At 46.6% G+C, this 25241-nt stretch overlaps 1 protein-coding gene across 5 annotated transcripts in view; it reads right to left on the reverse strand.

Moving 5' to 3' along the window:
- Window positions 1–16711, reverse strand: part of LOC126052705 (uncharacterized) — a 60377-nt gene extending 43666 nt beyond the window's left edge. For 4 of the 5 annotated variants that reach the window (XM_049833758.1, XM_049833756.1, XM_049833754.1 and 1 more), the window contains exons 1-2: window positions 16531–16711; window positions 16146–16447 (exon numbers count right to left, since the gene is read on the reverse strand). In XM_049833758.1, coding sequence (XP_049689715.1) covers window positions 16146–16214 — 69 coding nt within the window. In that variant the 5' untranslated portion in view covers window positions 16215–16447; window positions 16531–16711. The other variant, XM_049833755.1, reaches the window with a different exon arrangement.
- Between the last annotated feature and the right edge of the window lie 8530 nt (window positions 16712–25241).

Consider the following 25241-nt stretch of genomic DNA (forward strand, 5'->3'; position numbering starts at 1 on the left):
TTTCATTTAGACAGGGTTTTCAGTGAGGTTTAATGACTCTGCATGGGAAACCTATTAGCTCCAGTTTTTGTACTACATAAATGTCAATACATGGCATGGTGCTGCTTCCAAAAAAGAGGCAATGACATCTAGCACATGCAGGTCAGAGAGCTACTGCACAATATCACTGGCTTGAGATGCTTAAGACAGGAGTTGGATTTGAGTCAATGAGTGACATTTTGAAGGTCTTTGTGTCTACCGGTCCTGGGCTTCCAAAATATTCACTCCTCCCTGTACAAGAGCAACTTTTCTAGCCCCTAGTCTCATATAGATAACTCTCCTCTGCAAAGTCCTTCCCAGTCCCACAGGCAGCCCAAGACTAATGCCCTGTGAGTTGCCTTGAACACTTCTCTATAGGCTTTGTTCAGAGCACCTGTGAGAGAAAAGAAATCTTTTTCAAACAAGATATAGAGTCTGTGGATTTGGTCCCATAGTATATCCCAAAGAAATTAAAGTGGTAGGACAATATGAAAGGCTTCATGGAAAAAAGAGGCTCCCATGGTCTTGCTAATCATCCTCCTGATGCTAGCCATGGAAAAGTAAGCACCTGCTCCTTAACCAACTGCAATTTTTACGAGCAACGTCAAATGCTTTTCAGAATCAAGGCAATTAGAGACACCTATTGAGCCACTCTTCTTGACACCCACCTTTTCTTTTGGAAGAACATACCAGTAGCACACTCCTCTTAACATTCAGACTTGGTTTCTCCCATTACTTCCACTGGTGTCATTATACCCTTGCTCTAGACAATACCCTCAGAAATTAGGATATTTTCACAGTATACATCACAGGCTAACCACAAAAAAAAGCCTGAAAATCCAGCAATTGTGCATTTTGTGCAGGAAATAGATAAGACTCAGAAGTCACATTGCTTCTGATGTCCCGTGACCTGCACTGTCTTTCAGAAGTCCTCTCATCTCTGAGCAAATACGCTCCTACTCAGTCTTCCTTCACATCTTTCAGAGACATCATCATTTTGCTCCCATTTGTCATTTAGCAAGGTCTTCTATTTTAGTATTGCTACATTCTCTTTTTATTAGTAAATCCTTCCACAAATTATATCCTGGTTGTGGGAACTGAAGTCTCCCAAGCTCCTATATATGAGACCCTAGCTCCCATGTTCCCTAACAGAGAACCATCGTTCATAGCTGACTAACCATTAATCTTGCAGAGTTGAAATTTTACACATGAAACTCCTTGCCTTAATATACCACACAGGCAAAGATTAATGAAGATCAAAAAAAGTATTGTCTATCTGTACAGATAAAAAGAATTTCCAGAAACCATGAAGATATAGGGAATCAAAGACTAAAGCTCTGACTAGTTGGAGATAAATGCTCTCTCCCTTGACTCTTCCCAGGCTTTAACAGTAACACCTTCCTCTCTTCAAAAGCATTCCACTAAACACAGCGGTACTGTGTTCAGGCCTCCAGCCTCCCTTGCGCTGTCCCTGTCTTGTATTAGCCTCAGATTTACTTTTGTCCGAGGCAGCACAGCCTTGTTTTCCTCACAAACTAACTCAGGACTGTGACACTGCTAAAGCAGAAATCTTGATCTCCATGTCCAAGATACTATTAAAGCATGGCTTCATTCAGAGCGTACAAATCACAGAACTGTTTAGATTGGAAGACACCTCTTGGTATCATCTAGTCCAAGCCCCTGCTCAAGCTGGGTCAACTAGAACTGGTTGCCCAGGACTGTGCCCAGTACACTTTGTACTTTAACATGCAAAATTAAAGAGAAGAAAATCAAGTCACATAGATGTGTGAATGTTTACAAGCCATGGTATAAAACAAGCCAGAAAAAGGACCAGTGCCCATCCACCATCCAGTCTTTCTTCAGGAAACACATCAGATCTGAAGTTCAAAGACAGCAGCCTCCTGTTGATGAGGATCTCAGTCTTACTCCTGGGTCCTTCAGCTCCAGCACCAGACATGCCTTCTGGCAGGCTAAGGACTCCTACCATGCCAGATGGAAACATGGACAAACTTCCCCATGCATTTGATTTTTGCATCAATCTCCAGTAAGAAAAGATGGGTTTGTGTAGAATAACCAGATGGTATTTAAGGAGAACTGAGTATAAATCTTATACCTTTGAGGGAGATTTAACATGAAAGACAAACTAGCAAATATAAGAAAAAGCTAGAGATGGAGAAAAATCTTTGTCATTCTCATCACACTGCTGCTTGTCAACTGAGTAATGATAACTAGCTCAGCCAGAATTGCCCAGCTCCTAAAGGGTTCTGCCACCCTTAAAGTCCTGAAATACAGCAGACAATAAAAAAACTCACCCTGTTAAAGTGGAGTTCCTCTTGGTTTTGCTTACAGAAAAGAAATTAACCTGCCATCAAATGATCAAAAGTATTACATTAAGAATCATCTGGGAGCTCACAAAAGAGAAGGGAATCTCACTTCCAAGGCAGAACAAATCTCTCCCAACAGGCTTCACTTAACGACTGTATTGTTCTTTAAAACACCAACGGTGTGGCTTGGTGTAGTGGAGGGTGTGTGCGTGAGGAGCAGGTAAAGTAGAGATACAACTGACTACAGGCAGCCCCTCATTCCCCGCTTGAATCGAGAATGCACACAGGCTGGAGGGCATCATTCCCAATCTCCCTCTGGGAGGGAGGGAGTTTACCTCCAGGGAGCTGGCTTCCCCAGCAGCTGCCTGTGCTGCTGCATATAAGGCAGTTTGCAACACAGGCTCATTCACATGAGCCCTGCTACTCCAGGGAATTTGTGGAACCAAGTAAAGCCCCTTCCAAGTGCCCTGGAAAGAGACTTTGCTGACTTGGTCTCACTCACTGGTTCCTGACACAAAAGCAGAAAGGGATGATGACCTCACCAATGACTACTGATATCTCTGCTATGGGGAACCAACTTCCATTTCTTCCAACTTCAGATTGGGGAAATGAAACTAGTGTTCACTTACCTTCTCCCTGCCACACTTTCTGCAAAGCAGCTGTTAAGAGACATCAGCATCCTACAGCACAGGACTGTGCTACCAGCTCTTCTCCGTTGCAACTGCTTGACTTTAGTAAAAATAATTTACTAAGTTTCCGCAGTGTTATTTTTCCAGGTCAACAGTTGACATGGGACACTGCCTGATCTTGAATGAGGGAGGTGGCATCCTCTCAATTAAAAGAAACTCCGAATTAGAGTGGGAAAACAAGGAGATTATGAGACACTGACAGGTAGTTTTGAGCCATGGAACAATGTGAGGAGGAAGGAAGGAAGGAATGAGTCAAACAGACCTTCAAATTACATCTAACTCCTTTCCCAAGTTCTCCTTTAAATTTTATTTTGGAGATATTCAGCATTACAAGGACAATTTATACTAGTAAAACAGGCTGTAATGCTTGCTCTCCCCTCAAGAAAAGCAGCAGAGTTAGAGATTAAGTTCAGTTCATCCTTCAAACATCCACAAGTGAGATGCGACTGCCCAGACTAGATCTGGGTTTTACAGCTGGGGTTCTTCAACAGCTAAACTTCCAGCCAAAACAGCCCAAACTAGGAAAAAGCTTTCTAAAGTCTTCTTTTCTGATGTTATTGTTATTTTCCTTTTTAATTTTCATAACAGCTCTGCCTTCAACCTCCTTTCCCCATTTCCTTGCAAATGGCTACAGTTCAAACCCAGGGTTCATAACTGTTGAATATTGTCCTGCTTGACAGAGCAGCCGTCTGGCTGCACCAGTGAAAGCAGTGATGGGCCCGTGGGACACAGCACTCTGAGGCCCTTGTTTTCCAGGCCTGCCCCATGCCAAAGACAGCAAAATTCCTATTTTTGTAGGAATGCTGCACATTTAGTCAGACATGTCATCTTCTGCATGGTCCTAGAGTCTACCTAACCGTCAGCGGTTTCACAGATTTTAAGGGAAGCAGAGAGTCACTCTAGGTAGCCAAGTCTGCATTGTTTTAACAATACAGATGCCATTTTTGTTGAATGCTTACCTTACACAGACACAGGCAAATATGGTGACTGGCAACTCTCAAGGTGCAAGTGGTGGGATTTATTAACCACAGAACATGGAAACTGAACTTCTGTTCCGAGGAACAATGACTGAACTTGATTTCCAGAAGCATGGGCTTGAGTTGGGTTACCTAGATCTTGAGAGGAAAGCTTACACAGAACACTGAGGAGATTAGTGGTGGGTGGGTATGAGAAGGCACATGTGTGGTCCCCTTACTGTTTTAAATCCTCTCCCTCATGCTTCTGTAATTCCACTAACAAATTAATACACATGTTTTGAACATACTGTTTGCATGACAAGATTATGTTTATCTACTGCCTACAGCTCCTGGAAAGAAGTTACACCTGTGGCCAAACCCGACTAGAACTGGAGAGATGACAGGGCACTGCCCCAGGCTTGGGGGATCCTCATTTTGCAAGTGGAGTGAATCAGAGGACTCTGTGCAGACACAAGTGCAGTGGGGCTGGCTTCAGCACTGGGAAGGGGCACAAAGAGACTGGTCAAAACGAGTGACCAGTTCAGGCCAAACCCACAGAGCACAGCTGGACTCTCTGCACTCTCTCTCATCTGCCCTACATCAGTTCACCTGCAGCAGTCAGAGCCTGCATCAAACCTCTTTTTCTAAATCTCCCCCTGTTCTTCCCAGGGCTATGCTGAGATGATTTTGCAGGGGAAGAATAAAGATAAAAACACCATGGGGGGGTGCAGATAAAAAAACCTAGCAAGTCCCAATGCCTTGCCATTGCTTCAGAGAAGTATGGTGTACAGCACCAATGAGCCTATGGCACATGAACACATGGACTCCATAGTCACCAGAAACATCCGATGTTCTCCAATCACAGGGAAGTGAATGCAGCTGATGTCTACAGTTGAGAGTCCTATCCACCATGGGTCTGTTCTCAAAAGCTCCAGGCAAATATTGTTAGAAGAGCAGAACCAAGACCATACTTCTAAATTCCACTCAAGATAAACCTCCAAAAGGCAGTACTTGCAAAAAGACAAGAACAGACTCAGTTCTACCCAGCAGAGACCAATGATATAGGCACCCACACATATGCACATGCTCCTCCCACCAGCCATCAAACTTGCATGACAACAGAAGACACAAAAGGAATGCTATCTACTAAAAAATGCTTTTAAAAGCCTCCTAGGCAGAAAACACCCAGACTCTGGTCCTTAGCACCCCAAATACTCCAAATCTGAGAGAACTCCATTCAGTTTGTTTATCCTCAAAGCCACTGAGAACCAGAATCTCTCTGTATAAACATGCTTCAGCCACGTTTGGGGCCATGATTTCATAGGTCATGATGTTAGAACTTACAGATAGAACAAGGTCATTACAGCCGTCACTCAGCAGGTGGATGGGGTCTGGTAACAAAGGTGTTACTGCTAAAGTAGGGCCTTTAATCCTCCAATTTCCTCCTCGCCTTCCCAGCCCACAATGTGTTACAAAATAAGACTGCTTCTGCAGTACAGGGGCCAGAGGAATGCTGCAGCTCCACGCTGTGATATGTATCATCCTTTCTGGTAGCAAGAATTTTTACAAAATTCTCAAACTATCCCTATGTTGTTATCTTAATAGGCTGGTTAAGGTTTATAGCTCTCACTGTGGCAATGGAAACCATACACTCCGCCAACTCTACTCCTACCTGCAAGTGAAGCTTCCAGAAGTGCCATTTCCCATTAAGTCTCCAGCAAATCTTCTACTCTCCTCCCACCGCTCAGTTTCTGCTCAGTACAAATACCCAGTGCAGCCTGGCCTCAGCTGGCAGTCACCTGCATGTGATGGACTCACACAGTAAATTTCTCACCAGTTCTGTTACTCTACCCATGGCTTTGCTGATGTGAGAGTGTTATGGTTAATTGATGTCCAAGTTTCAAGGATTCTCTTGGAAGACTAGCATTCACCTGTTAACTTTCTCATCCTATGCAGGGAGACAGCATTTTACATACATAGTTCAGAAGAGAATTAGCTAAGAAAACAATGGTAGTGTCAAGAAGCACCCATCAAAGAGAAGCAGCAACCTACAGAATGGTTGTGCTGCAAAGAGATCCCTGACAGCACACAGCATGGAGCCCTGGCATTCCCCTAGCTTGCACCCTGGAGGAGCAGTGTTATTCAGCAGTGTTGACGCCACAAAGCACAGCAGTCCAGAAGGAGCCTGAAGGATTAAGGACCTTCATTACAGGGCCTCATCCACCCTGCATTAAGATAAAGTGACTTAGTTCCATCTATAATTTACAGCCCATATGCTGCTAAACCTCAGCTCCAAACACAGATTAAGAGCAGCCCTATTTATCACAGGCTGACACCCCTCTCAGACATAAGGGAAAGACAGTACAAGGGACACCTAGAACTGGAGAGGCATCTCTTACCTGTTATGCATGTACTGAGAGAGGGGAGGATGGGAGATGGCTGTTCACACCACTGCCGACCACTCCTGCTTTAGCCACAGGGATTTAAATACACTCCTCCCGACTCACACCCCATGCCACTGGCCCAGCTCAGTTATTACATTGCTGTGATGAGTAAAGGTCCCTTTGCACACACCAGCTTCTCTGACAGTTCACAGCAACTCCCCAGCATTGCATGGGTCCCCTCCACCAGGGAAGCACAGCTGACAGCAGCTGGCATAAACAACACATCTGGTAACAGTTTTTCCATTCCCTCCTCAAAAGATCCAGTCAGGGCAACTGCCATTGCCCTGAGATACTTCGTTAGCTGAAGGGGAAGCTGCCTGCATTGGGAGACCTCACTAGACACTCACCGCTGCTCAGCCATAAAGAACTGCATCAGCCAGGTTTGCAAACACAAGGAACAATGCCTTACAGTCAGGCTGAAAAATGCATGTGGAGCACATGAGACGTTTCAGGCTTCTCCTATAAAAATCCCACATTAACCCTTTCGAGTGCAAGCAGACACAAGCTGTTTCATCTCTAGAAATTTACACCAAACATCTTGTGTTTTGTCATGGAGCAAGCCAGTAACACAGGATAATCCTTCAAGACCAGGTCTTTGATCTATATGGTTAGGCATCTTTAAAGTAAGAATTAGGACCATGTAAAAACTTGCAATGGCTCTCCCTGCATCAGATCCTTTCCTGGTAGGCATTGTGTGATTCCAAGTGGTTCCTAGTTGGGAGAATCTGGACAAAGGGGTGGTCTCTTCACCCCACACATGGAGGGATGGGCTAGAGATGAGTGATAAAAGACAGAATTTGAATGCTTAGTCTCTCCTCCAATATATGAAGCAGAAAGCACAAAATTAAATTAGTAAGAGGCAAGTTCTAAACAAACAACAGGTGATCCTTCAGCAACATGTAGTCAAGATATGAAACTTTATGCCAAAGGTTGTTCTGGATGCAAAGACCCTACATAGATTTGGTGGGCGGAAGTGAACAGGTTTACGTAAAAGAAGTCAACTGGGCTACTAATGCACAGAGAGCAGTTCCATCTCAAAAAGTCACCAAGACCAAAATACGTGCTGTTCTTACAGTCTCCTCTAGGTCCCCACTTCTGGCACTTGCAGGAGATAGGATACTGAGGTGGGGGCAAACAGACTGTAGGTCTAACACAGGATGGGTGCTCTTAAGCCTCATTCATGGAAGCAGGCCACACAGCATTTTCACTTGCAATGTCACAACACAAGGGGATGCACAGAGCAAAACCTGACTGTTCCTGCAGATCCAAAACACCTCACTCACCATAGATAGCTACTGAGACAGTGTCCAGCACCACAAACTAAATTGGCACCCCCACATACCATTTCAGTAGCAAGACAGGGGAAAAGTTGCATTGCACTGCAGTCCTCTGCAAAATACCACTGAGGGGTTTTCCAAGAATGACTTGTTCTGTCCAAGCCAGAATAAAGGGTTTTCTATGAACAAAAACATATACATAGAAGCTGCTGATTTTTTAAGCCTCTAAATTATTTCACTTCATATGCTCCACACTAAATACTGCTGTTCTCTCCTGTTAATTAGCCTTTGACCAAAGAACTTTCATTTCTTCAGAATAACCAATTCCTAGGAATAAAGAAAAAAAAGAAGAGAAACCCCCACACAAAAACAGTCTGGCTGCAGACAATTGTCTGGAGCAACCACTTGGCTTTGTGTATAATAACTGGGTGACAGGATATGGAAGGATTATTTTATATTTTCCCAGCTTACATCCAAACACACTCAGCAAACTGGAGGATCTAGCTGCCTGTCTGGCAGCTTCCCTCAAGATGGAAAACTCCGTGTTCAACCAAAGGAAATTTTCATCTCATCTTATGCCCATATAGACCTTGGCAGATCATGGCCTCTGATGCCAAAAGGTAAGGACATCAGTTAAATAAGAAAGAGGCTGCATCATGGAAACAATGTGATCCCATTAGGAAGGAGTAAGATGAGGCAGATTTCTGAACAAAACGGGTGTGAGGGGATAGGATCTTTATGCCACCAGCAACTTGAATGCTGTGATTTCCTTGAAATCAGCAGCTCAAAACCTGGTTTGTAGTCCAGTCAAATCAATTAATCAGCCACCCAAGAGCCAATCAACAGTTTGTCCCCTAGAAATGTCAGAAAACAAAGTCCACCTACTCTCATCGTGGACATTAATGAATATTGAGGTATTTGGGAATACTTTATCCAGGCACCTCCTGTCCTTTCATAAATCTAAATTCAGACAAGGACCATCTACCTTGCAGTCAGGCAACAAACCTCAGGTTAACCCATCCCTGAAATGAGACATGACTAATAAAAACCCTCCTCAGGATACCTAGGCTCAGGTGCTGGTTTCCTCTTTTCCTCAGAAGGTATTTCTAGCCCTGAACTCTTAGGTCTTCTCATATGGGCTGATGCTGAACAAGGGCTGGGAGGTAATCCCAGGCAAAGCTGTAAAGGGCTTCTCAGGTGTGTTTGCTGGGCATAACAACCAACCCAGTCATGCCAGTACCACAAGATGGAAGCTCATCTGAGGAAGGCAACCAACAGCCTCACAGTTTACCATGCCCAAGTGACACCTCCCCAGGCTTCAACACATCTCCTCATTGACAACACTCATTTAGAAGGTACATACCAGTGGGGCACAAGCATTGACCTCCACTACCAGCACCACAGCTCAAGCCTTGGCAGGCTGAAGGGGCTCTGCAGCCAGACTTCATTTCTACAGTAAGCCTGGATGGTGGGCTGGCTGGCTAAGAGTGCTGGGGGAGGAAAGGGCTGGAAACAGAGACTGGTCCACACCAGCTGCTTGCAAAGCTGACAGTCACTCACAGAACCTTCTTTGGGCTTTTAGCTCCTGCCACCCCCAGATGACATTCTGCCATGCTAACCCAGAACAACTAGGAAGACCCAGGATTTGGATTATTGCACACGCAGGTATGTGGCAGCTTTGATGCAAATCTTCCAAGCAAGATACTTTCTTACATCCAGGTCCATGAGGAAGTTTTCATAAGTGTCCGCAGTATTTCACCCTCCATGAAGCCATCAAGGCTGGACTAGAGAGGCAACCAGGTGAGCTCTTCACATGATGTACCCACACAAGGGTACTTTCTTGTAGAATACCCATTCTGCTAGGGCTGTCTCAAAGACAGAACAGCAGAAGTTCACCTGGCCAAGTGCTTGGTGTGCTACAGTGATCACAGAGAAGGAAAAGAGACTACTCACCATGTAAGATCCGCTCCCTCTGCCTCAGCCAACTCCTGAAATGCCCCAGCCTCAAAATGCCTGTCCTACAACTGAACAATTCAGTATATTGTATATACTGAGGTACACAGAGAGGTCACATCAATATCCAAACAGACCAGCCCACATAAGGGAGGAGGTTATAATCGGTCTGAAAAGCAAGAACATCATAGCAAGAGAGGGGAGAAATGTCCAGAGGCACCCTGAGCTGTCCACCCCCAATAAGTGACCAACCTGGTCCAGAAGAAACCTTCCTTGAACTGTGCTTCACCTGTGTGCCATGTCTCCACAGCTTGGGCAGGCCTGTGCCCAGATTGGCATGGAGACAGCTTTGCATAGGTCACATTGGGCCATATGTCCCTTATGTCAACTTTTAGGCCCAGGTCACAGCAGAATTCATACTGCACAGGGAATGCTTTCTGTGCAGATAAAGGTCACAACTAATTGGCTTTTCTCTAAATCCTTGCCTGGGTGTTCATGCTGAGCAGTTGTGGGTGGTACTGGTGCCTATTCAAAAACAGCTTAGCTGGCCGACTCTGGTGGTCAACAGTGGTGAAAGGACAAACAGGCTCTGCCCACAGCCATGTAGCAGAAAACAGCCTTGAGTGCACACATACCTGTGATGTTGGTTGCTAGGAAGAGTTGGGTCACCTGGCAACCTGAAACCCACTGAACAGGAGAACAGGGGCTACAGATAAATGCATGGGGGTAAGAGGAGCTGGTGCTGCCTACACTGCAGGTAGGAATGTATTTCCCACTGAAAAGGGAATACAGCCCTTGGTTCCCATACTGAGGAATCCCAACAACACTTCTGTGACCCCAGGCATGCTCCAGGAACAGCGAGAGAAGCTGGCTAGACTTGCATGCTACAGCAGAGTGGTACCCTGCCCACCCACCACCCCACAGAGGTGTCTTAGTGGATGCAAGTCTTGCTTTTTACTTTAAAAAGAGGCGTTTTGCAAAATCCATAATTAAAATAAATGATGACCTGGGTCTGCTTTCTATTTTCACTTCAAATAGAAGCTATTCCCCTGCTCAGGAAAACTTTCAGCATCCCAAACAGTGCAACAAATTCAGGAGCTATAAGATGGTACATGACAGCAGGAAATGAAGTAGAACTGCACTGTCCAGCAAAGCAAAATGGATTAATCTGTTTTCACTGAAATGCAAAAGTTAAATACATAGTATTACATTTTCAGAATTCAATTTTTCATTCCAATTAAAATCAAGAACTGAGAAACATAAGGAAAAGTAACAAGACTTCTTCATGACACTGGGGGGTGGATTTTTTTTTAATTTTATTTTTAAATCTAGTCCAGATTTTCATCAGTCAGAAAGACGACCAGCTGAGAGGATGTTTCACTAAACTATCCCAATGTCAATGAACTTCCCATTATGCTGTATTTGCAATATCTGCAATTTGCCTGAAGTGCCACTCTCTGGAATTAAGTCATTACAGGAGATTATCAGTGCTGGATGTCCACACAGGAAAGATGACAACCCTTGAAGATTCAGACCTTAGAAAGCAGACCAAGTAGAAAGAATTCCAAACCTATTATTTTACAATGCCTCAGGCAGAAGTCTCTACACCTTAAGGTTTCTGAGTGGCTGGAATTGCCAGTTCTATTCTTTGCCTTGGCTAAGTATCTATCACAGCATTTCTAACCCACTAACATAATTTTAGTCCAAATTATCACATATTCATAGATACTCCAATAGCCAAAATTGTACTTACACACTTACATTCATGCAAGTGCTTGTGCCCCTCCTGAGTGAGATTAAGGCAAACCAGAAGGATCTAATGTTACCAGCTCTAAATAGGAGGAAAAGCAAAGCTTAAGTGTAAAACAGAGTTCTCCAGCCCTAAAGCAATGAACCTGTTTGGTGGTATGTGCTGAAAAACCCACGAAGGAGAGAGAAAACCTTCATACACCACAGGAGAAAGACAAAGCTAGGTTTTCACTGTGCCAAGCTGTCTTCAGCCAGTCTGAAGATCAGTGGCTGGCTGAACACATGACAAGCAGTCGACCCAAAGAAAGGAAATTAATCTGTCCTCATTCACACAAAGCATGAGTCCCTACACAGATCTTTGAAAGCATACACACTGTGCATCAATAATGATGCTACTTCACTCTTTTTTGGTCTGAGGAGGAAAAATTAAATAACACATTCCTGGCTCTGCAGAACAACCAGCTACCACTGGGACAGTGACTCAGAAGTCACTACCTGCAACCCTGAGGTTCACTTTGCTCGATCAACTGAACCCCCTTCATATAGGAAGGATCAGGATGATTCCGTCACTCAGCAGGGCTGGCCAGCCAGACCAGAGTCTCATACCTGATTCCAGATGCAGATACCAGAAGAAAATAACTGACATAATTTGCTGGTCCCCAGCACTGTGTATGCACACGTACAAGCTGCAAGGGTACACGAAGAGAGCTGACATGGTGGCTTTGTTAGTGCCTAGTCCACAGTTCCCTTGTAACCAACTGCAAGGCCAAAATTACGTAGCAGAGAAATGCAGTTCTCTGCCACCAGAACAGACTCACATATGACTTCATTTCATTGATTGACATTAAGGAAATGACAAACATTTCTTAATGACCCCTGCCCAGGACAAAAAGGAATATGCCAAGTACACAGGTAATTTAACAACTTTTGTGGATCAGCTGTACCGCCTACAAAGTTGTCTGTGTCAACAGCAAAGTTGGAATGGAATTGCCACCCTTAAAGGGCTCAGTTCTCTTCAGCTACATGTTTCAGCCAGTTAATTTTTTTTAACACACCACAATCCAACTGTTTCATTCTGATAACACCTAGGGCCACTAATTAAGGGCTTAGTTTGACTGGCAATGCACAGACTTGTTCCAACCAGATGCTCCCTGCCCCAAGGAGCTTGCTTGCAAGCAAAGCTTAGAAAATCAACACCTACACTTTAGCCACTACACAAATACGCAAGGGCACAAGAGTTGAAGAGGGATTTGGAAGAAATACATTTGTGTGGGAAACCCCTACCCCAAGTTGTTGCAGAGATGAACAAGACATTTCATTTGTAGAAAGCTGAGTCGATTGGACAGTACTTCTAAGGGCTCAGTATCAGTACTCCATCACATAAACCCACATGCAACCCCAGGATATGCATTTTAAAAGCTCCTTGAACAATTTGACTTACAGTTCAGGAAGGACTTCTCAGGACTACCAGTCCAAAACTATGAAAGGAAACAATAAAAAACCATACTAGACTGTAATATTGGACAACCAACAAAAAATTCAGGTCTTGAGTTACAGTCCTTTCTCACTTTCCTTATTTGAAGCATTTCACTACAGTATAGGACAACCCCCTGTTCTCACTCTTCTCTCCTGCCCCACAAAGTCTGCTCTGGAACAGACCCAGTTGCCAGCTGTTATCAAAGATGAGCCCTAACCTGTAAAATCAGATCTGCTTTTGGCTCTCGATTTCTAACAGCCAGCCAAAAACAAGGTTTCTGAATCTGGCCTAATCTCTAGCAAATAACACCAGACCATTGAAGCAAGAGGTGCAACAACAGGCTGAGACACAAGGCTCCAACTCAAAATCCTTTCTTGGATTTAGCCGCAGCAGCTGAAGGACTCTAAGCCAATGGGCTGGACTATGAACCACAACAGCTTGGGAACAGACATGCTGCCACTTAGCTACCCCTGCTACAGGGGCATGAGCATCCAATGAAGAGACAGCAAGGTCAACAAGACCAGTCTTCCAAGGTTAAGGGTTCAAATTTGAACCCTAACGACCATGCTTCACAGCCCAGCTACCCATACCAGAAACTGCTGGCAGCACACACTAACCCAACAGCAGGTGAAACATCAGTCAATTCCCTCCCTTCCCATTATGGTGACTTCTGGTGAAAGGACAATAAAGGGACACTAGCTTCCTCAGCAACAACAGCACAAACCAGCAGACCTCTTGAGTCAAAGCCCTCTGAGCAGCCTTTAGTTGTCAACTGGCTAAAGACCAACTTTAGTCAGGAAAAAAAGAAAAGTCCATTAGATCAACACCCAAAGCTTGCATATTTCCTGGTTTCACTTACAGGAGGCAATGGCAGCCTCTCAGCTTCTCCAAGTGGGGGAAGGCTAGGAAGACCTATCACACCCACACTAAACCAATTCAAGGCACATGGTACCAAAATTAGATCTTTACAGTGGGCAGAAATTGAAGATTCCCAAAGCTTGGATGCCAATCCAAGGTTAGTCAAATCTCCCAAGCTTACAGAATGAGTTGACCATTTACCCAAAGACAGTCTCCTGGGACTTTTCCAAATGGCAATAATGTTGCAAGCTAGAAACACAACAGCAGCTTGCTTTCCCTTGAATTTGGGGACCTCCAACAAAGGTCATAACGTGCAAAAAAGCAAGTGGGTAATGAAGTAGAAGACCAGCTAAGCACACTATTTTTAAAGCTCAGAAAGCTCTTGGTTTGGGTGGTGGATGCAGATCAGTTCTCATTCTATCTGAATTAGTTGCGCATTCTCCCTTACACTACTACAGACCTGATTTTATGCTCACATCTAACTAACTTTTCACTAGGTTTCAATGACAGTAGACTGGACCTTTTACGTAATGCATGTACCATACCTGCCAGAATATATACAGACCTGCACAGACACAGAGCAACATGAGAAAGTTGAGAAGGCAGAAGTCCGGTCTGTGCCTGGCAGCCCCACATCATCCAAGGGCAGTAAAGGGAGAGGGTGCAGGACACTTGGCCTCATCACAGGGTCAATGCACCATGGTAAGCTCCCACACCACTTGCCACTTGTGCCACCTATCCCATGTCCACACCTGCAAGATCTGGCCCAACACCTAAGACAGCACTGCACACTCTATTAAGTGATTAGTATGCTGGTACGAGGCTCAACCAAGACCAGGCAGCTGCACATAGTCCCCAAAGGCCTACAAAACATATATAAACCCAGAGTTTGAAAGTCTGGCTTTCTGCCCATACACATGTATATCAGTCATTGCACCACTCCCCACAGCAGGCTGCAACGCTATCTCCGATGGTCTGTGCATTAGACTTGCAAGAAACAGTGCAAGCTTAAGTCTCTCTTCTCTATTGAGCCTGCAAAAATGCAGACCACCTGTTTACAGCACAAAACCTTAGTACTAATATGAACAAAATGGCTGCAGACACCCACTCCTGCAGTTTTTCCTGCATGCCTCCAAGCATCCCAAAGGCTGCATATACCCCTGAGAGCTCCTTCCAAAGATTCTCACAGTTTCACAACCTGAGGTTCCAAGAGACAAACAATAAAGCTAAAGGGGGTGATCACAGCCACAAGGCCCCAAAACACACTGTTCAAAAGAAATTCTCCACTGCCTCTGCAGAGATATTCCGCACTGAATCAGTCCACTACAACCTAAAGCACTGCCCTTATTTTATCTCCAAAAATAAAATCTAATCCTTCCTCCCCCAAGAACCACAGAGTGCGGAATCCTTGCAGGAAGAAGTACATAGACACAGCAAACTTTGAGGAAACATCAGCACCCTGTCTAACAAAGTTGCCATCAGCCTGTCCAGAGTGACTGCGCAGAAGTGCAGCTACACAGCAATCCGCCTCTGTGTAACACATACAAAAGACTCCACTAGAGTCCTGCATATGGATCCCCAGAGCCCAACTCAGGCAAGGAGGGCTGCTAGTTTTCCCAGATCCTTTATTTGATTTGGGGCCACGCACTACACTTCCCGCAGTACTGATGCCAATCCAGAGTAACTCTGCTGATTTCAGGGGGTATCCTTTGGTTCACAGCACTTTCACCAAATAAGGATCTGGTAATTTTTTGTAACTCACTCATCACAACTCCATTTTTATCCCATTGCACATGGCTCAAAAATTCCTCCTTTCATTTGGCAGGAAGGGCTTAGATATTCCTTGTCCTGAATCCTCACTTTTTCTTTTGAGCAGTAAGAAAGAATGGAAACAGAGTCCATGGGTCAATGCAGTGAGCCAGACTGCAAAATTCAGCTCAGATTCCGGCCTTCAGGACCAGAAGAGAGAGAAATACAAATAACAAGCTGAAAGGCATTTTAGGCAAATCATGTTTGTACAGTACCTAGCATAGTGGGGCTCTAGCCTGGCAAGGGCTGGGAGACTACAGATTGCACACGTACAAAGGTAACTAGACAGACGGGCAAATGCCTATGTAGTTAAATGTGAACCCCATTAAAAGTAAATACTGCTAAAGAACGGACAGATACATCTGCCTTTATCTACCTTTCTGTATGACCTATTGAATTGTGCAGGTCAACTCTGAAAGCAAAGGAACAGGACTTCAGTAACAGGAATACAGCCTAGGCCAGTTCCTACTGAGCACGCTGAGGAAACTGGCCCAGCATAATAAACACCGCAAGTTACTAGCTTCTCAAGGCCCCGTGATTAGTTACCTGAAGGGTGCAAAAAACAACCAAGACAAAACGGGCTGTTCTTACCTTTAGCTGGAAAGGTTGAATTTCGTTCAAACTCTGGTTCCTGAGCTTTTTGGTGAGGATCTTCAGCATGGTACAACTCCGGGGAACCAAGAAAGGGTTAAGCACACACACGCGCACGCATCTACATCTGCCGAGCCGCTGCTCGGAGGAGCTTCGTAGGGCTTGTCTCCAGCACCCCCAGGTACCCTGCGGCGGTGGGGGGCGGACGGCTGCGGACAGCCCGCTTCCAGCTCTCTCCTCCGCCACCGCACTCCGTCCTGCGGACCTCCGGGGGGGAAGGAGAGGGAATCCCTTTCCAAGGCCTAAAGAAAAAAACAAATACCAAACTTCCTTTGCTTTCCGCCCTCTCCCCGGTTACGCTTCAGCAAAGGAGGGAGGTACCCACTGGCAGCTTGCTGCAAAGGACAAGAGACAGTCGGCGCAGAGCGTCTGAGGGACGGCAGAGCTCCCAAGCCGAGGCCCCGGGCTCATCTCAATGGCAGCGCCCCCGTCCGCCCCCGTCAGCCCCGAGGCCGGCGGCCGCAGGCGGACATCGCGCCCCGCTCCCGTCGGGCGCGGGCAGCGGCGCCACCGCCCCGGGCTCGCGCACCGCCGTAGCCACCCCGCTCCCCGGTCCACGACGGGAAACTTGTAACAAACGGCGCGGCAGCCGCGGCACCCATTGGCCGGCCGGGGCGGGACGGGGCGGGGCCTCCGCTTAAAGGGGCCCCGCCGGCGTTACCGCCGGGCCCTGCGCCTCCGGCCAGGAGGATGCCCGAGGGGCTGGGGCAGGCCCGCCGCGGTGTCCCCGGCGGCTCTTCCGGGCGGCGTTCCCTGGGTCCCCGGCCTGCGCGGGCTCAGCTCAGGATGTGCCAGACCGATAACGGCTTGTGCTGTACAGCACCCTGGCTCGCACCAGGAGGGTGACAGGGTGCCATGACCTATTTGTCCCGTCCCTTGACTCCAAGCACAGATCCTAGGGAGGATGTGTGTATCCCATCTCGAGTCCCTCGAGCCACCCAGGCGGCTTGGAAGGGGCCTGCAGCTGCACGGAAACTCGCCACTGCCTTTCCTCACAGCAAATGCAAGCACAAGGGCCAGGGCGGCACTGGCTCCTGCTGCACCAGCTGCCCTCAGGCCCAGGCAAGGCGCTCCATTTCCATGGCCATCCCCCCGCACCTCCCTGGCAAAACAGTCAGGAAGGTTACCAGGGACTGACTGACACGCTCCCAGCCTCTCTGCCCCCACAGGAAGCCACCAACGCGTTTGCCAGCAGTAACAAGAAAGACTTTCAGCCACTGCCACCTCCGTGCCAGTGAGAAACTCCCTGTGACTAGGTGAAAGGTCCCTTTTGCCCATTACCAGTCCCTTGGGGCCAGCAGAGCCTTTCGTCCCAGCCTTCCTCCTGGGACAAGTTCGGAAGTGTTGAGGAGGTCTCTGCTTGTGTACAAAATCCAGAGGAGCACAGGCTGGTTAATGTATCGGTTCCCCCTTCTCGGCCAGCACGCCTGTAACAAGATAAGGAAAGAGCACTCATAAAATGCTGACTGCAGAAAAGAAAGAGAACATCTCTGCTGCAGGGGAAAAGGCCTCAGTTCAGCTCCAGTTAGCAAAGTATTTTTTCTTGAAGGAGTACAACAGGCACAGAGTCTGAGCCAGAAAACATTTGTGCTTTTCAGATAGTGCCACCTTAGAAGATGCCTGCAATAGGAAACTATCTCATCTATTAAACCATACTTGCTCTGTGAGTTCTTCATTCACACTGTGGACTTATTTTCACCTATTTTTCCCTCAGTTCACACCAAATTGAAATCACCATGCAGCCTTACACCACTAAGCCACCATATGTTGTTACAGGTACTTCTGATTTCCTTACTGCATGAATGCAGAAAAACAGGGAATAATGCACATTAGCAGATTGCTAGTCTAGCACCCTGCCTCCAACGGGAGAGAGTAAAATGCCAGACAAAAGCAGAAATCCTCCATATAGATATGCAATAATATATCTAAGGTTAGGTAAGAATTAATCCTGATCCCTAACTGATCATCAATTAATATCCCAAAGCCTGACAACTGAGAATGTCTTATCATTTTCTTACCCTAGTGAATGTCACTAAAGAAGATTCTACTTTTTTTTTTTCATATAAAGCCAAATTCCCCAGGCCTTTATTCATTCCTTATTCCAGCACTGGAGCCACTGGCTTTCCTCAGAATGGTCTGTAAGATACAATCCATAAACCACAGTCAGCTTACACTACTGGGTATGATTGCTTTCCCGTATCTGAGCTCTCCGGGTTCAAGCACTGGGACAGGCACATGCCAGGGGCCCGTAGTGTGTCTCAGGACAGATGAAGCTGAAAAAGCTCCCTGAAACAGAGAAGATCAGAATCTGCCATCCCACCTTTAATGCCTCACAGCCTCTACCCGAACTCACACAGCCCCGCTGAGGCGCAGAACAGCAGCAGGGACCACAGCCTGCCTGGTGGTGGGTTCATGTTAGGCTGCCTAACCTGCTCTGGGGCCATGCTGCTTGCAACAAGCAGCAAAGGCAAATGCTGATGAGGCTTTTTCATGGCACTTGCGATGTGAGAGAAACTAATACTATAACTCCTTGTATTAACTCTGCTTCTGCAACCTTTGCCTACATGTGTTTGAGCAGATACCTGCAGAGCAGCTCTTTCTTGCTTGCTTTGTATGTCATATAACAAGAATAGCCAGGAACACCAACTGTGGGTACACTCAGGTCTTTTGGGGTCAAGTTATACACACTTGCTCCCAGTGTTTTCTCAGATTGCGTTTTCTCTGTGTTCCAGCAGGCTCAGGAGAAACTCACACTCTCAAGTTCCTCCCCAGCTAACCTTGCACCTTGCACTTGTAGAGTATCATGGCCTGTCTCTCGCTCCACAGCTGCAAAGCCAGAAGCAACTGTTTAACAGATCACGTTCTCCATTGATACACAGCATCCATCATCTCCTCGGAACGAGGCATGGTGACACACTGCTGCAACCAGTGACAAGCAATTTAGCAGACACCCAGAGGAAAAGAAGCCCTTGCAGAAAGCAGAGATGAAACCTACTGCTGCAACTCTTGTCTTATGTGATCCCTGCCCCAAGGATGAGGCTTGACATGTTTAGATGGCTTTCCAGCAGATGACAGGTCACGCTGCTGCATCATGTACTGGAAATAAAGCTTCCTGAGAGGTCTGGAGGTGTTGCTCCTCCACACACATACAGGTTGCAGAACACTACCAAGTAACCTCTATCCAAGAATAGCAAAATATTTTCCAAGGGCGAGTAACAGTATTGTTCCCAAAACTAAGACAGAGGAAGGTTACTAGACTTTCTGAAGGTCACTGAGGAAAGCTGTGGAAAATCCAAGTATAGAAGTGGTATCTCCTGGCCCCTAGCTGTATGCTGCCAGACTGTAATCTAGCCTGTTACTAGATCACACTGCTGGAGCTATGCAAAATTCAGTGGTTTCAATTCCCAAGCATCTCATGGGATTGCTTTGCTTTGGTTTTGGTTCCTGTGGGTTTCTCACCCCTAGAGTTTTGATCTGCCTGCTGGGTTCAAACCAAATCCAAATCTCAAACCTAGTCCAAGTTTCCTCTGGTCACATGACAAAAACATGAAAAATGCATCGCATGACATTTAGGGTAAACCCACATGCCTGCTCCAGCATTGCTTGAAGATCTCTTTAAATTCCTCATGGCCAGACCAGGAGCAGAAGGCAGGCAAGTGGCAAGTTTCTCCTGCAAGAGCACATGGCATTGTGGTGAGAGGGAGAGGGTAGGGGCCTGTGACCTGAGCAAGGATCCGGGTCACTTCCACAATACCCACATGTTCCTGCCTGCTGCTGCGATGGGGAAGACATCCCTGGAGAACTGCCTTAGATCCTGGTATGCCATGTTTTATTTTCCCTCAGAGACATTCCTCTGTGGGAATCCTGGCCAAACAGTACAATAGGGGAGACAGGCAAGAGGGGTGAAGACAATGCAGCGAGGATTAGTTTAATACACCGATTCGCTCTGAGCTGTGTTTCCCGTTGTGGTTGGAGGACAATCTAATACCTTCTGCAGTTTATCTTGCCCAGGGTGTACCACCGACACTGCAAGACGCAAGAACAGGAATGTGTGTGGGTGTAGAAGGCCCCATTAGGCAGGCCTGGCCAAGCCTTCTCATAAGGGAGAAGATGCTATTTTCACCCTTTGAAGTCACCTGGGGATTTGTTTGGCCCATCTTGCACACTAAACTGCTCTTTGGCCTCCTTTTCCCTCACGTTGTGCCATAGCAGGGTCATGCTGCATCTGTGTGGACCGTGGTCTGAACATCCCGCTGTTGAAGGCAAATGTAAAAAAAAAAAAAAAAAAAAACAACAGCCAGGGAAGAGGTTCAAGTGCCATCTATTGGGGATCTCCCCTCATTACATCAAGGGAGTCAGAGGGATGAGGTGGAAAAAATCTCATCCATCCCCTCTTGCTTGTAACTCTAACTGGGTGATGGCTGAGAGAGACACTGGAGCTACAGCCAGTGCCAGGCATGGAAGGAGCATCTGTGTGCCAAGGGCAATGCTAAAAGAGAATAGCAAGGCAGCAGTAGGATGAAAGTTGAGCCTAGAGCTTGCTGGAGGGAGATGGGAGCCCAAAGCCAGGCACATCTTGAATGGTACCACAGAGCAGGTCCATCCACCAACTGTCTCAGCCACAGTCCAATGTATGTAGGTAAGAGCAGGGGAGAAGGACAGACCACAAAAATAATGTGAATTGTTCCCAGAACAGTATGACTGACAAAACAGGCAAAGGGCACCAAGCACTATCCCTGAGCCAGCCACCAGTCACTTATGGCAGGTACCACAGGGCATTTCTCCTTCAAGTGTGTGAATTGCTGAGCCTGTAGGCTCCTTCAGAAGGCAAAATCTCTGACTTTGCCTCTGTGTGATGTCTGTCCTAACACAGGCCAACCTAAGCCAAGTCCCCACCATACAAACCATAAGCACCCCATGACCAAGCTGCAGGGGTGAAGTTGCAGTGCACACAAGTGCTCTCCAAGTTCTAGCTGTGTGGTCTTTATACCAGGAGTGTGGGGCAGGGAGTTGGGAAACATCTCACATGAGGTCACAAAGGAGCCCTTCACTATGGCTATAGGCATCCAAACACGAGAACTGGCCACCATTACCTTAAGGCTACAAACTGTCCCAGAACTGAGCCAGCTGCTGTCATGCAAACGTTTTGGACATTCAGGAAATATCAGGAAGGGCTGGTCAGAGATGGCTGACACCGACAGCTATTTGTTCTCTTCTAGACACATCTCTTTTAGGCACATCTGAGTGATGAACTACCTAGGATACATGTTTTTGCAGATGCGGTTTTTGACTGCCATGAAAAGCAGCAGAAAAGAAATTGAAGAGAAAGTTGTTCAGAAATCACTGATCCCTGCCATTTGATAGAGAAACAATGACCTTGCCAGCATAGGCCACATGGCAGCAGTAAGGAAAAGAGATGATCCTCTTAACAGCACTGCTAGGCAGCCCCATCTCTGTTATAACTCCCTTGCTGTCCATTCTCTCCCTGCAAATTGTTAGGGCCAATTAGAAAGCCAGCATGTGGCTAATACACTGAGAACCAGGGAGCACAGGATTACCATGGCCATTTACACCATGCTTCTCTAGGTGGTACTGCAGACATTTGTTCCTCTGCAAACGGGCCTTGACCTGGGGCCCACAACACCCATTTGGTAATGGGCTGCTTGAACAGCACTCACAGTGCCTGCAGTTTAGCTTGGCCAGCCAGAAGCTCCAGGGCAGCAGAGCAGCCTGGCTCCTCAGAAACACAAGCAAAGAGAAGTGATGATTTCTGCTTTAGATAGCTTCTTCCCTCTAACCCCTGGAAAAGAGGAATCATCTCATCTGGCTAAAGGATTTCTGACCTTCTTTCCTTCAAATACAGTCACTGCAACTCACTCACACCTCTTCCTTTTCAAATGCCTTCATGATAACAGTCCTCAGCTGGGATCACACAGTGGTTCTGAGCCCTGCCATGTAGCTAGCCAGGAGCAGCCAGTCCAAAGATGAAAGAAACGTCCAGTCTATACATCTCCTACCCCCCCCCAGAGAGGGCCAATCCACTCATCAGCTGCCTCAGACTCGAGGTCTTTAGGTCAAAGATAAGAAACCTCAGACTACAATGCATAGAAGGGCAGCATCAGAGAGAAAGGACCTAGGTTCCTGCAAAAGTGGGAAACTTCTTAAGCAAAAGTGCTAGGAAATGGGCACACTCAGTGTCTGCAGAGGAAGGGAGACAATATTATTATTGTTGCTAGTTTGATGGGGGAAATTCCTTCTTAGAACTTCCTGGTTGCCCAGACAGCCTCTGGGCTTCTCCCAGGTGTATAAATAAAATACAGCTTTCAACATCAAAGAGGTTTCCCTGTTCCTCTAGTTGGGCACCCCATCCAGATCTGTATTTGTGAGCCATTTCTGTGCTTCTAAGGAAAGTAAAAAAGAGCCAGGTTAGTATCACTGGGGTAAGAAATTCCAGGAAGAGTTTCCAGGAGGTGCAAGTTTGAACTTGCTGCCTTGCCACTTATCCCTACCATGGACATGGTGCATGGATGAGGAGAGCAACAGCCAGGCTGCACCCACACTGTATCCTGGCTGGGCCAGCCTAGGGGACTCCTGGCCACAGGGCCTCACTGCGAGCCTGGCCAGACCTCTCAAATTGCCATCAGATGATCAGAAAACACCATCCAGGCACTGGTGATGTTTCACAGAGCTGCTAGGACTCCTGTCAGCCTACCTGTGTGCCATCTCCAGCTGCTGCCAGGCTTCAATTCGTCAGTGGGGAGGGAAGGCAGTTCTGGGTCCACTGAAGTCAGTGTGTAAACCTGTGCTACTGAGCTGCTCTTAGCATGGCAGGGAAGGCTGGGGAGGGGAGCATGAGTACTGCCTCAGGCCTCTGCAGGAGAGACAGCACAGTAGAATCCTCGGAGAAAGGCTTGGAGATAAAATATACAGCCCTTAAAATAACCATAGAACTGAAAATGACCGAAGATTTGTGGCCGCAAACCAGCTGGAAGCCAACCAAAGGGGTCCAAGCATCCAGTAAAACTGCACTTTGAGGAATAGAACAAGACAACCTGCCTTCACAAGCCTCTGCCTCAAAAGCTCAGATTGCTGGACTGGCCAAGGAAGGAGCGAACTTCGAAGATTTTGTAATGAGAATAAATCACAAGCATGTCTTTTACTCCTTGCTTTCTGAATTCTGTGAATGCACATTGCATCTGTACATCCCCACCGGCTCTTCAAGAGGCCAGGGCCAAATGCTGAAGCCCTTATCAGTTTCTCACAACTAAGGACAGTTATCTGCAAGCTATCCACCAGAAATCTGAGCTGGAACAGCTCTCTAGGCAGCATGGCTGTGTAAACAAGGATGAAAATGGCCTTGGGAGGGAGGAAATGAGTTCGGCATCAAAAACGATGAGCTCTGCATGTAGACATGCTAGCACTAAAAATGGTCAGAAAGGGGGGCAAAAGAAGATGGGCTAAGACCAAGGGCAGATAAAGGGTGGGGTTGAGATATTTTCACGGAAATCTTGTCATACGTCGCTCCCTTATGTCCCTTTGTTTCCAGGATAAAACCTTTCAGCTAAGAGGTGCTGTCAGAACAGAAGCAAGATCTGGCAGATCCATGGAGACACAACAGCCATGGCCTGCTCCTGTCCTACAAACCTCCCCGATGCAGAGGCTGGCTAAAAGAAACCTTGTGAAAAGCCCTATACTGTGTCTTGAAACTTTCCGTTGCCTGTATTATATACCAGCCGTCCCCAGAGGGCACAAGAGACCACTACTTTGCCTCTGCACCGGCTCACCCTTTCCAACCAAGCACCGACAGAAAGGAAAGCGGTCTGGAGGGGTTCTTGGTTTTTCCCAGCTGTGCCGCTGTGTTCTTCCACACGGGCTGAGGGCAGAACCGGGATTACCACATAGCAGCAACGAGCTGCTTTATGTTGATGAACACAGGCGCAAGCAGCAAGTTGTGCTTTATTAGCCAAAGGTCTGGGTGTTCCATGCACAGCCAGCCAGGTTGCTGTTCCCAGGCTTTGCATGCTCCCTTGTCAGTGCTTAAGCTCAAGGACAGTGCAAAAGGCCAGAGTGAAAGGATCAGCCTGCCTCCACATCCCACCCTAGGATGATTTCTCCTTGTCTGAGTGCATGAGAGGTGGACACTAGAGCATGACACAAGTTACACCCCACCACCAATCTCCTAGCCCTCAAAGAACAAAAGTATGGCCCACACAACCTGACTGCATTCAGAGGAGGCAATGGAGAAACAAGTTTTCACACCACAGCCAGCTTTCCTAGAGGTATTAATGAGTAATTTTTTGGAGCCTATTTTTGAAAAACCAGTTGTCTTCTCAGCCAGATCTACTCAGCTGTATTCTGTCTCCCATCTAGATGGGTAATGGGCCCAGATACATAGCATCAAGTCCCCCAAATTAACGTGCTCACAATAATTACCCTGCACAAAGAAGCGCATATAGCAGGTGCATGGGATTCCATCACTGGGAGACCTGTATAGCTATGTAGCAAATTGCAAGAAAAATAGGACAGACAGATTCAGTCTAAAGGATCAGATGTTAATATCATCACTCCCCAGCCCTCCCCTTTTCTCCCAAAGGACAATTTCTGAAGATTCAGCCAAATTTGCTGTATATATGGCAGAGATTCATCATACCAGCAGATAAATGGGCTTTCAATATACTTCTGCCCAGTTCCTTGCTGCTATCATCACCATACTGTATCATCATCACAGTATCAGAGGTGTCCCAACACCTATGTGCACATCAAGCGGGATGTGGTTGGGATGGTTGGATACTTCAGTCACATATTTCATAGTAGAGTGGCAGTCCCACCAGATCAACCAGAATAATATAGATGAGATGAGAAGAGACACTCATTATGTCAGTGTTCATCTCAGCCCTGGCCTACATATTCTGATGCTAATGTGGTGGCTGCATCGACAGAAATGAAGCTCAAGTAAAGGTAAGTGTCAGGCTAAGAGGATAACAGCCAGAAAGAGTTAGGAGAAAGAGCTATGACTAGACCAGACAGATGGGTCAG

The sequence above is a fragment of the Accipiter gentilis genome, chromosome 30 (assembly GCF_929443795.1).
Source record: "Accipiter gentilis chromosome 30, bAccGen1.1, whole genome shotgun sequence".
Taxonomy (NCBI): domain Eukaryota; kingdom Metazoa; phylum Chordata; class Aves; order Accipitriformes; family Accipitridae; genus Astur; species Astur gentilis.